The following is a 13,224-nucleotide window of genomic DNA, read 5'->3' as shown; positions in this document are numbered from 1 at the left end:
CAAAATAAATAAATGTATGTTTCCAAAAAAAAACCCCAAACCTGAGTTCTTATGGTCATTCTTGTCCTCGAAAGACAAGAACCCTAAAACCAGGAGTCTGAGGATGTACATCCTTGAGGAGAGTCCTACAGGACAACTCAGGACCACAGGAACAGGCTGTCAGTTTGTTTGGCAAACTAGGGGAGAAGCTGCAACACACACCTGCCCGGCCGCCTTGGGCCCCTTCACCAGCTCAGCACACTCATCTCCCAGCTTCTGTGTGCTTTGCTCTTTAAAAAAAAAAACAACACTTTTTATTTTGTATTGGGGTATAACTGATTAATAATGTTGTGATAGTATCAGGTGGAGAATGAAGGGACTCAGCCATACATATACAAGTATCCATTCTCCCCCAAACTCCCCTCCCATCCAGGCTGCCACATAACATTGAGCAGAGTTCCCTGTGCTATATGGTAGATCCTCATTGGGTGTCCATTTTAAATATAGCTGTTTATACATGTCCTTCCCTAACTGCCTAACTATCCCTTGCCCCCATTCTTCCCGCTAGCAACCCTAAGCTTGTTCTCAGTCTGTGAGTGTATTTCTGTTTTGTAAGTTAAATTCATTTGTATAACTTCTTTTTGGATTCCACATATAAGGGATGTCCCATGATATTTCTCCTTCTCTGACTTACTTCACTAAGTATGACACTCTCTAGGTCCACCCATGTTGCTGCAAATGGCATTACTTCATTCTTTTAAATGGCTGAGTAATATTCCATTATATATATGTACCACATCTTTATCCATTCCTCTGTTGATGGACATTTAGGTTGTTTCCATGTCTTGGCTATTGTAAATAGTGATGCAATGAACATTGGGGTCCGTGCACTTTGCTCCTAATGCTGGCCACCTGTGACCTCCAGAACACTCCCTCCAGCAAAGGAGGGAAAAACATCTTGCTCCTTAGCCCCTAGGGAACCAAACTCTGCAACATAAGTCCTGCTCCAGGGCTGACCAGGGATCAGGCTGACGCTGCCACCTCACCTGCCATCACCCCTGCTTAGCTTCTTTCCTGTCCCCACCCTCTTTTCTCCAGCCTTTTACTGGGTCCTTCTGGAGTCTTTTCTTCATCCATCACTTTTACCCAAATCCTCAGCTCTGGTGTGCTCCTGGGAAAACGCAGCTTAAGGCATGAGCCCTCTTTAATATCCTGCACCATCGTGCATTCACTCAGAACCAATTAACGTTCACTGCTGTGTGCGAGGCACCATTGCAGGCACAGGGAGTGCGGCCAAGTGTTATACACAAAGTCCTGCCCTCCTGGCATCTACACTCACAGGATCTCCAGGCACAGAAGTTAAGTGAGACAGCAGCTGGTGGCCGTGAGTACTCTGCTGACAAACTCAGAGTCAGGAGTCATTGTTCTGGACTGGGTGGTCAGGGAGGGAAGTTGTTGCTGAGGAAGGGGCATTTGATGAGACCAGAAGAAAGCAAGGCAAGGAGTCAAGTGGATGTCTAGGAAAGAGTGTTCCAGGCAGAGGAAATCGCCAGTGCAAAGGCCCTGGGGCAGCAATGTGCTTGGCCTTTAATTAAGAGGAGGTCAGTGTGTCTGGAGAGCGGTGAACCTGGTCAAAAAGTGGGGTGATGGGGAGGAGAGGCCGGCACGGCTGGATCATTGAAAGCCTGTTGGTCAGGGCGCTCAGCTCCTACTCAGAGGGAAAGGAGCCACTGCAGAGTCCTGGGCAGAGGATGGACACAATCCTTTAGGGATTTTGGAAGGTCTGTCTGGCTGCTGGTGGAAAACACATGGGAAGGAGACAAGAGTGGGAACTGGGAGGTCAGATAGGAGGCTGTTGAGTGTCTGTTCTGTGCCAGGTGCTGGGGACCCAGGAGTGAGAAAGGCACTGGATCTGTTCCCAGGAACTGAGTGACTAGTGGGGAAGACAGATCTTAATTAACCGGCTTCAGTAATGAACACAAATGTGACTGAATGAGAATGAACACGTTCCCCTTAGAGCACGTAACAAACGAATATGGCCACTTTAGGGTAATCAGGGCAGGCTTCACTGAGGAGGTGACCTCTTGAATGGAGCTATGAAGGTTGATTCAGAGTTAACAAGTCAACAAGCCAGAGACAGAGGAGCAGCATGTGCAAGGGTCCTGAAGCAGGAGGGGAACTACAGCAGGACAAGCCCAGCTCCATAGCTCCAGGGAAGAGGTCTCCTGTCTTTATGAGTGATGCTCAAGGCTGATCCCTGAGTGGAAGACTTAGGGAGCCCCTGAATCCGGTTGAGAAAGAAGAAGCTGTTCCCTAGGGCCTACCTGGGGGTGGAGGGTGTAGGCAGCTTCCAGCAGATACTGTTGGAGCCCCCGGTCCTGCTTCTTCAGCGTCACGGCTGCAAACACAGGCACCGAGAGCAGGTAGGGCTGGTTGGGTGCCGGCCAGCGCACCTCAGTGCAGGGCTGCCAGCCCCAGGTGCGGGCTGCTGTGAGAAAGGGAGCAGGCAACACCAGTCAGGAGAGAGCTGAGGGCTCCGGGCCGGGCCACGGACGCTCCCATCAGCAAAGAAAGAGCATCTCCACATTCTTTGGAGAAGCAGTATCATTTCGTCATTAATCATAGGAGGTGGTGCTGTGTAGACCAGGGTTTCTCAGCTTTGGCACTCTCAACCCATGGCCTGGATAATTCTTCGTTGTGGGGGACTGCCCTGGGCTCGACCCACTAGACGCCTTTAGCACCTCCCACACCAGTAATAACAACCAGCGATGTCTCCAAACATTGCCAACTGTCCCCTGGTGGGGAGTGGGGAGGGTCAAATCACCCTTGGTTCAGGACCCCTCGTGTAGACTATCAGAATATCCGGCAGTACTATGTACGACACAGGCTCTGGAGCAAGAAGGCCTGGATCCACATTCCCGTTCTGCCAATGCCCCGCTGTGTGACTCTGAGCAAGTTACCTAACATCTCTGTGCTTTGGTGTTTCTCATCTGTCCATTGGGGCTGAAAATAGATCCAGCCCCACGGGTAGCTGGGAGGATTTACAGCTCAGTGAGAGTTCAGGACACTGTTTAGCCTAAAAGAGTAACTTAAATAGGCCCCTCCTCCACTCTACCCCCCAAATGATTGCAAGATCTGCGACCGTTTGATCTACCTCCTTCTCTTCCTTCTCAGTTTTGTTGCCTTTCACCTGATGTTATCATCAAAGAGTTTTCTTGTGCTATTAAAATATGAAATTCAGGACTACCCTGGTAGTCCAGTGGTTAAGAACCCACCTGCCAATGTGGTGGACATAGGTTTGATCCCTGGATCGGGAAGATCCCACATGCCATGGGGCAACTAAGCGTGAATGCCACAACTACTGACCCCATGTGCTGCAACTACTGAGCCTTTGCTCTGGGGCCCTCACTCTGCAACAAGAGAAGCCACCACAGTGAGAAGTCCATGCACCCCAAGAAACAGTAGCCCCCACTCGCCGCAACTGAAGAGAGCCTGCGTGTAGCAGTGAAGACCCAGCGCAGCCAAAAGTACATACATATATACATATGCAAAAAAGGAAATGCAAAAAAATATCTACTAAAAAAATGCCCTTCTTTACAGACTTCAAAAGTTACGGGATATCTTGGTATTTTACTAAACCAGGAGTTGGCAAATCTTTTCAGTAAATGGCCAGATGGTAAATACTTGAGGTTTTGCTGGTCACACAACCGTGACCGCAGTCTGCTGCCACTCAGCTCTGCAGTTGTTGAAGAAAAGCCACAGACAATGGGAGTGGCTCTGCACCAGTAAAACTTCATTTCTGGGCACTGAAATATGAATTTCACAAATTTCTTACATGTTCTGAAATAGTCTTCTTTTGATTATTTTTTCAGCATTTGGAAATGTAAAAGTCTCTTCTTAGTTCAAAGGCCATTATAATAAGTCATTCTCCTACTGTTGGATATTTGAGTTGCTGCCTTTTTTTTTTTTTTTTGCTCTGTAAATAATGATGCAACAAACATCTCTGTGCATTTGGCACTTTTAAAGCGATTTTGGCTTATTTTCATAACGTATAGGGAGGGCTTCCCACGTGGTGCTAGGGGTAAGGAACCCACCTGCCAATGCAGGAGATACAAGAGACGTGGGTTCAGTCCCTGGGTTGGGAAGATCGCCTGGAAGAGGAAATGGCAACCCACTCCAGTATTCTTGCCTGGAAAATTCCATGGACAGAGGAGCCTGGCAGGCTACAGTCCATGGGGTCACAAAGAGTTGGACACGACTGAGTAACTGAACACACAGTCTAGAAACAGCATCAGTGAGTTAACGGGCATAAGTACTTTCAGGGCAGAAGAGTAACTCTGGAATTTAGAGCTGTTATCTTACCCCTCAGCCCCCAAGACACCCATCTTGGGACAATGACACGGAGGGCCTGCTGGCACCCACCTTCCTTACTGGTACAGGACTGGGCCTCGGAAGGGCTGGGAACGTGACTGAGGCTCCTCACATCATCCCTAGTGATGAGATACAGCTGCGAGCTGGATGGGAAGGGAGGGAAGTGCCAGATGAGTCATTGCCATTCATCCATAAAATCACCAGAGCGAGGTGCTGGGGCAGGTCCCACCAGGAACCAGACAGGCCTTTGGGGCACCTGCAGGTTGGCGAGGGAGTCCATCCATGAACACAGAGGGTGACAAGCACTATGAAAACCCTAAAATATGGGACGGTGTGGGCATAGCATCCATCTTGGGGACACAGCAAGGCACTGGTTAGTTGGGGGGTTTGGAGGGGACACTCTGCAGAGGTAATATATGGTCAGAGAACCAAAGGATGAGAAGGAGCTGGCATCCTGGAGGGAATGGCAGGTGCAAAGGGCCTGGGGTGAGAATAAAGGGAGCTCTTTAGGAACCACCAACAAAAGGGTGGTGCGAGGGGATTAGAATGTCAGGGAGGGAGTGAGGGGGGGAAGTAGTGGCAGGAGACTGGTGAGGGAGTGGGCAGGGCCTCCATCAGGGAGGGCAAGCATGTTAGCTGGGTTATCCTGGAAGCAAGCAAGGGATTTTAAATAGGGGAGGGGGAGCATGATAGGATTTAATTGACAAGTAAAAGGAGATCCCACTGGCTGCTGCCCCGAGAGGGTCAGGGGGGCAACAGTGCCTCCAGCACGGGAAGGAAGGAGGTGGAGGTGCGGGCAGTCTGGCTTCTCCTATTTCCTCTGAATTCACCGTTCTCTAAGTATCACCTCTCCAGGAGGCTGGGGACAAGCAGACCCCAGGAGGGACCCCCGGAAAGATCTGAGCACTGTGGGAGTCCCCACCTCTCAGTCTCCCTCAGGCCCTGTCACAGACACACCCACCCTACCCTGACATACACACACACACGATACACCCCACTCACTGACATGGGCAAACTGTCTCACAAACACGCCCACAGACACGCCATCACATACACAGACTCACAGGCACACCCGTAGGCACACACACAGACACAGGCATGCACACTCTCACAGACACACACACCCACACCAGTGCCCACCCTGGCTCACACACAGACACATTCATAGGCCCTGGAGTGCGGGAACCCACCTGAAGCGGAACAGCTCCACAACCTCCTCTGGTGTGTTCAGATGCACCCTGAGGTCTTGGCCCTTCCTCGCCTGGATCCCACCATCCAGGCTGGCAGTGCCACGGACGCCAGTCACCCACCTCAGCCCGGCCTGCCCCAGGGCACCCACTGTGCCCATCTGCACCGAGATCCGGAGCAGCGCGCTAAGGAAGAAGCACACGGCTGCAGCCTATAGCCCCAGGCAACAGCAAAACCAGTGCCAACCCACACACCAACCCCCAACCCCCCACCAGTTTTGCTCCACGGTCCTGAGTCAGAGCGGTCCCTCCGCCGTGGCCATCACTGACCACACACTCCACGTGGGCCAAGCACTCTATACCTTGCCATCAAACCCTCACCATCATTAGTCCCATTTAACAGATAGACAAACCGAGGCTCACAGAGGTGACACCACCTGCATGGGTTCCACAGTTGGGACATGGAACAGCCAGTCTGGAGCCCCGGTTGTCAGAGCCCAAGGCTAAGATCTCTATGCCCAACAGCAGGCAGTACAGGACACCCACAATTCCCACATTGGACCCAGAAACCAAAGGCAGGTCAGCTTAGTGACTGGGAGATTCACCCAGCAGGCCTGGGACAAGTGAGCATTGTTCTGCTCAAAATCCTTGATGCCTTGTGGCCCTGGGTCAGCTGTGCACTCATTGTGAGTCTCAATTTCCTTAACCCTTAATGGAAATAAGAAAAGTGTCTGCCTTGTGTGTGGCCATGTGGGTTCCTATACCTTAAATGCTCCTCCCTCTCCCCCCCACCCCCTCCCCCAAGAGGCAGAGGGGGCAGAGGGAAGAGTGGGGCTGTGACATGAGCTGTGAATCCCAGCTGCTGTGCTACCTTGGGCATGGGGGCTGTACCTTGCTGAGCCTCAGTCTTCTCATCTGTAAAGTGGGCACAACTGCCCAGGATCTCCTTAGTCTCTTGGTACAGAAAACACTCCAGTAGCTGGTATAAAGGTAGTCAGCAGAGCAGGGCTCCCCCGCAGCCATGCTGATATCCCAGTTCTCTGCAGAGGGAGGCCCTGATCCACTTATCTCCCCCAGATCTGAGGAGCCAGTTACCTGGGCTTGACATAACCATTCACAGAGAAATCTGAGCGCTGCTGGAAGTCGGCTGTCCCTCGGACCCGGATGCAAATGGCAGCCGAGACGTTGAGGGTCAACCGGGCTGGGAGGCCAGACATGGTGGGAAAGGTGAGCTCCTCCATCGCCAGGTTCAGCCTCCGGTTCACCTGCACCTCCTGGCCCTGCAGTCAGAGAACCATAACAGTGCACGTGACCCCCTCCCTCAAACCCTCACAACCCTCAGACAGAACCTGATCATCGTCTCCAGTTTCCAGATGAGAGAACAGAGCCCCCAAACAGATAAAATAACCCAGCTGAACCCATGTAGCTAGAAAAGGCAGAACTGGGGTTTGAACCAAGACAGGTTACTTTAAGTCATAGTCAGCGGTCAGGCATCCAGGCCCATCCAAGGTGTGGGCCCTGCTTGCACACCTGGTACAGAGCACTTAGTAAGTGCCAGGCACACTCCACTTTGTTGCCTTTTTACTGCACTGAGTCATTTGATTCAACAGCTCTATGAAGTAGATATTATTATTACTATTCTATCATGCCCATTTCACAGATAAAGAAACTGAGGCCATGGTAAATTCAACAATACGCCCAAGGCGTTAAGCGGTGCAGCCAGTTTTTGACCTTGGGCAGTCTGGTTCCAAATTTCACGCTCTTGAGTTTGAAAGTACTTTAGTACTCCCCCAAAGCATCAAAGGAAACATCATCAGGTCAGAGGGGAGGGATGGGCCAAGCCCAGCCGGAGGTACCTTCAGGAGTTTGATAGCAAGCTCGGCCAGGTTCAGGGACTGGCGCGTCACGTGGCTCCCCATTGCCCCACAGTTCACAAAGCTCAACTCATGCCCAAACACCTTCATGCTCAGCTGACACTTCAGCGCCCGCTGCTCCCCGCGCCTCCGGGCCACCTGTGACCAGGAACAGGTCTGGCTTAGCCGGGCAAGGCACCCGGACCTTGGGAGGGGGAAGGGGCAGCTGGAGAGAAAGGTCAAGGGCTTGTGGGGTTCAGAACAGAGCTTGCAAAACTCATGGTCCACAGGCAGAACCTACAGATATATTTTCTTAGACCTGCACAGTCTACCCAACACCCAGTGCAATGTGTGTGTGTGTTTTAGTAAATAATAGGGGCTTTTAAAAATCCAGGCTGAACATGATCCAGCAATATAGCCAGACAAAATTGTAATTCAAAAACATTGATGCATCCCAGTGTTCACTGCAGCACTATTCACAATAGCCAAGACATGGAAGCACCCTACCTGTCCATCAACAGAGTAATAGATAAAGATGCAGTACATATATACAATGGAATACTACTCAGCCATTAAAAAGAATGAAATAATGCCCTTTGCAGCAACATGGATGAACCTAGAGATTGTTATACTGAGTGAAGTAGGTCAGACAGAGAAAGACAAATATCATATGATATCACTTACACATGGAATCCAGAAAAATGATACTAAAGTGAACTTATTTACAAAGCAGAAATAGAGTCACAGATATACAAGACAAACTTATGGTTACCAGAGGGGAAAGGCTGGTGGGAGACTGAGATTGACACGTACACACTACTACATATAAAATAGATAATTAGTAAATAACTACTCTATATAGCACAGGAAACTCTACTCAATACTCGGTTAAAAACCTATATGTGAAAAGAATCTAAAAGAGAGTAGATATACATATATGGGGGCTTTCCTGGTGGCCCAGCTGATAAAGAATCCACCTGCAGTGTGGGAGACCTGGGTTCAATCCCTGTGTTGGGAAGATCCCCTGGGGGAGGGCATGGCAACCCACTCCAGTATTCTTGCCTGGGGAATCTACATGGACAGAGGTGCCTGGAAGGTTATAGTACATGGGGTGGCACAGAGTTGGACATGACTGAGCGACTAAGCACAGCATGTACATATATGGATAACTGAGACACTTTGCTGTAAACCTGAAACTAACATAACAATACAATATTGTAAATCAACTATGAAAGTGAAAGTCACTCGTGTCCGACTCTCTTTGCAACCCCATGGACTATACAGTCCATAGAATTCTCCAGGCCAGAATACTGGAGTGGGTAGCCTTTCCCTTCTCCAGGGGATCTTCCCAACCCAGAGATTGAACCCAGGTCTCCCGCATTGCAGGCAGATTCTTTACCAGCTGAGCCACAACTATACTCCAATAAAAATTTTTAGAAAAAGTTGCAAAGCTAGTACAGAGAGCTCCCATGTACCTCACCCTGCTTCCTCCACTGTTAGCATCTTACATGACCAGGCTGCACAGTGAAAACGAAGAAACCAACACCAGCATGTTATTAATTAAACTCCAGACTTTATTCGGATTTCACCCGTTTTTCCATTCCGTCCTCTTTCTGTTCCAGGATTCAATCCAGTACCACATGGTGTTTAGTATCATGTCTCTTCAGTCTCCTCTGGTCTGTGACAGTTTCTTGGTCTTTAGTTTTCATGCAGTATGTATCTCTTTTTTAATTTATTTCTACTATTTAAAAACTAGGAGATTTTATATAAAATCCAGATACCCAGCTTCTCAAAAAAAGAGAAATACTGGCCTGTCTCCCACTGCCTCCCAGTCTCCCCCTCCCCAAAAGGGCAACAGTCGTTCAGAACTGAGCGGTGGCTGCCAATGAGCCGAGGCCTGAGCTGCAAGCCTGTCTACCACAGTCCCCACCACGGCCTGCTGTATCTCCAACACTCAGGTCAAGGACTACTATCACTCATCACTGCCCTTGTGCAAAATATATCTTGCAAAGTGAATATGTATCAAAAGCGAGAAAATAGGACTTCCCTGGTGGCACAGTGGTTAGGAATCCGCCTGCCAAGGCAGGGAACACAAGTTCAATCACTGGTCCAGGAACATTTCACATGCCATGAGGCAACTAAGCTGATGCGCCACAACTACCGAGCCCATATGCTGCAACTACTGAAGCCCATGCACCTAGAACCTGTGCTCTGCAACAAGAGAAGCCACTGCAATGAGAAGGCCGAGCACCACAACGAAGAGTAGCCCTCACTTGCCACAACTAGAGAAAGCCCACACACAGTATCGAAGACCCAGAGCAGCCAAAAATTAATTGACTGATTAAAAACAAGAAACCTAAAAAAAAAAGCCTTAAAAAAGTGAGAAAATAAAAGACCAATTGTGTTATTCAAGCTGAAACTCCAATACTTTGGCCACCTCATGCGAAGAGTTGACTCATTGGAAAAGACCCTAATGCTGGGTAGGATTGGGGGCAGGAGAAGGGGACGACAGAGGATGAGATGGTTGGATGGCATCACCGACTCGATGGACATGGGTTTGCAGCCCTCATTCAAGTTGCTTACTGGCTCCAGATTTAGTCCAAGAGGCTTTTAACAGCAGGGACCATGCCCTGATTATCTTTGTGGTCCTGGGCTGTGCGGGGGTCACGGGTGACGGTTAGTAAATGAGTGAACATGTGAGGAAATGCCTGAGCCACTACCTTGATCACCCCCAGATGAACATGGAAATGGCATTTATAAGAACAAAAAGGTACTAAAAACCTCAGTATTCATTGGTGGGGAAAAGGTTATGTAAAGTAAGGTCCCCACCCACAGAAAGGGTATTAAAGTGTTTGCAGACAGTAAGTTTTCAGTAAGAAAAATATTCAAGTACTAGTATCAAGTGGGAAACCAGCAGAAGCACACATACACACACCCCCTGCCCAGCAAGTCCACTACTAGGTACGCATGGAACAGATGTATGCACATACACTCCCCAAAGAGACATGTACAAGAATGCACTACCTATAATAAGCCAGAAACTGGCTTTAAAAATGGATAAGGAAATTGTCAACAGTAAATGGATAGCTCATCAAAAGTAACTGGATAAAGAAACTGTGGTATGTTCACACCATGGAATGCTATACAGCAAGGAAAAGGAACAAGCTGTAAGTACACACAGCAACACAGATTGATCACACAAACATACTTCAAGCAAAAGAAGTCAGACACAAAAAAGAGGATGTGGACAGCATTATTCACAATTCTCATAAGATGGGAACAACCCAAAAGTCCATCAGTGGGTAAAGGGACAGACAAAATGTGGTTTATCCATACAATGAATATTATCCAGCCTTAAGAAGGAATGAAGCACAAAATCAGACACATACATCAATGGAACACAATAGAGAGTCTAGAAATAAACTCACACACCTAAGATCAATTAATCTATGACAAAGGACACAAGAATATACATTGGAGAAAAGACAGTCTCTTTAGCAAGTGGCGCTGCGAAAGCTGTACAGCTGCTTGTAAATTAATGAAGTTAGAACACACTCTCACATCATACACAAGAATAAACTCAAAATGGCTTAAAGACTTAAACATAAGACATGACACCATAAAACTAGAATATGGGCAAAACATTCTCTGACATAAATCATAGCAATGTTTTCTTAGGTCAGTCTCCCAAGGCAAAAGAAATAAAAGGGAAAATAAACAGGACCTAACCAAACTTAGAAGCTTTTGCACAGCAAAAGAAACCATAAACAAAAAAAGAGAGCCTCCAGACTGAGAGAAAATATTTGCAGATGATGCAACTGACAAAAGATTAATTTCCAAAATACATAAATAGTTCACACAGCTAAGTATCAAAAACAACCTAGTCATAAAATGGGCAGAAGACCTAAAGAGACATTTCTCCAAAGAATACATACAGATGGCCAACTGGTGCATGAAAAGATGCTCAATATCTCTAATTATTAGAGAAATGCAAATCAAAACCACTTCACATCATCCATCTTAATGTTTATAGCAGCAACAGCCAAGATATGGAAGCAATCTAAGTGTCTATTGAGAGATAAATGGATAAATGAGATGTGAGATACACACACACACACACACACACACACACACACACACACACACACACACAATGGAATACTACTCAGCCATAAAAAAGAATGAAATAATGTCATCTGCAGCAATGTGGATGGATCTAGAGATTATCATACAAAGTCAGACAAACATCATATGATATTACTTATATGTAGAATCTAAAAAAATGATATAAATAAACTTATTTACAAAACAGAAAGAGACCCACAGACATAGAGAACAAACTTATGGTTACCAAAGGGCAAAAGGGGTGTGGAGGGATAAATTAGGAGTTTGGGATTAACATATACACAATACTATATATAAAATAGATAAACAACAGGACTTACTGTATGAAAGTGAAAGTGATAGTCACTCAGTAGTGTCTGACTCTTTGCGACCCCATGGACTATAGCCCACCAGGCTCCTCCATCCATGGAATTCTCCAGGCAATAATGCTGGAGTGGGCTACCATTTCCTTCTCCAGGGGATCTTCCTGAAACAGGGATCAAACCCAGGTCTCCTGCACTGCTGGCAGATTCTTTACCATCTGAGCCATGAGGGAAGCTCCTAAATTTTGTATTTTTTTGGTTGCACCATGAAGCATGTGGAATCTTAGTTTCCTAACCAGGGATTGAACCCTTGTCCCCTGCAGTGGAAACACGGAGTCTTAACCACTGTACCACTGCAGGGAAGTTCATGAAGTTCATTCAGGGAAGTTACTGTATAGCACAGAGAAATATACTCAGTATCTTGTAATAATCTATAATGGAAAAGAATCTGAAAAAGTGCATATGTATACACATACACATAAACACATATAACTGAATCACTTTGCTGTACACCAGAAACTATCACATTATAAATCAACTATACTTCAATTAAGAAAGGAATTATTTGTGTGATAGAAAAAAAGAATGACATACTGATATATGCTATGACACAAATAGACCTCAAAAACATGCTCGGTGAAAGAAACCAGACACAAAAGGCCACATATTGTATGATTCTGTTTATAAGAAATGTCCAGAACAGACAAATCCATTGAGACAGAAAGCACATTCATGGTTGGCAGGGCTGGGATATGAGGGTACAGCATGTGACCACTAATGGAGGTGGGGGTCTCCTTGGGGTGATGAAAACGTTTTGGAACTAGACAGATGTGGTGATTGCACAACGCTGTGAATGTATCACGTGTCACTGAATTGTATACTTTTAAATGGCTAACTTTATGTTACCTGAACTTCACCTCATTTTTTTTCCCAAAAGAGTACATGTAAATGATTCCATTTACATAAAGTTCACAAAAGGAACTGGATGTGACTTCGACTATCAACCAGATTGAAGTAAGAGGGACTGGATTTATCCCCCCCGTGTGGAGCAACTCGAAGCTCAGATGAAACAGATTAAACAAAAGTTTCCAAGACATTAGACACCATCAGGTAATGTGAGATGATGAACCCAAGAGACAGGAAATAGCAAGGTGAGCCTCAGCTCACCGCCTGGAGGGAGTTCGGGCTGAGGGGCTGGGAGGGGAACAGAGTGGGGGCAGGGCAGATTCCTGGAGTTAAGGATCTGGGAGCCTGGAGAGACCAAGGTGACTGGACATTGCAAGGCAGAGTACAAGAGAGGAAAGAGTTGCACAGAGAACTCTGGATGTCTCCAGAAGGTTCCAAGAATCTCTGTAAGACTGCATTAGGCAAAGATTTCCTAGATGTTAACATCCAAAACACTACACA

General features: G+C 47.2%; 1 protein-coding gene across 1 annotated transcript in view; it reads right to left on the bottom strand.

Moving 5' to 3' along the window:
• APOLTP (apolipoprotein lipid transfer particle homolog) overlaps positions 1-13,224 on the bottom strand; it is a 168,901-nt gene that overhangs the window by 117,157 nt on the left and 38,520 nt on the right. The window contains exons 17-21 of the mRNA XM_081560372.1: positions 7,394-7,549; positions 6,633-6,817; positions 5,541-5,723; positions 4,402-4,493; positions 2,304-2,467 (exon numbers count right to left, since the gene is read on the bottom strand). Coding sequence (XP_081416498.1) covers positions 2,304-2,467; positions 4,402-4,493; positions 5,541-5,723; positions 6,633-6,817; positions 7,394-7,549 — 780 coding nt within the window. The remainder of the gene's footprint in view (positions 1-2,303; positions 2,468-4,401; positions 4,494-5,540; positions 5,724-6,632; positions 6,818-7,393; positions 7,550-13,224) is intronic.

Source organism: Giraffa tippelskirchi, chromosome 13 (genome assembly GCF_054371585.1).
Source record: "Giraffa tippelskirchi isolate mGirTip1 chromosome 13, T2T-mGirTip1v1.2.pri, whole genome shotgun sequence".
Classification (NCBI taxonomy): Eukaryota; Metazoa; Chordata; class Mammalia; order Artiodactyla; family Giraffidae; genus Giraffa; species Giraffa tippelskirchi.
Note: the sequence above shows the minus strand (reverse complement) of the source record. Positions and strands in the feature narration are given on the sequence as shown.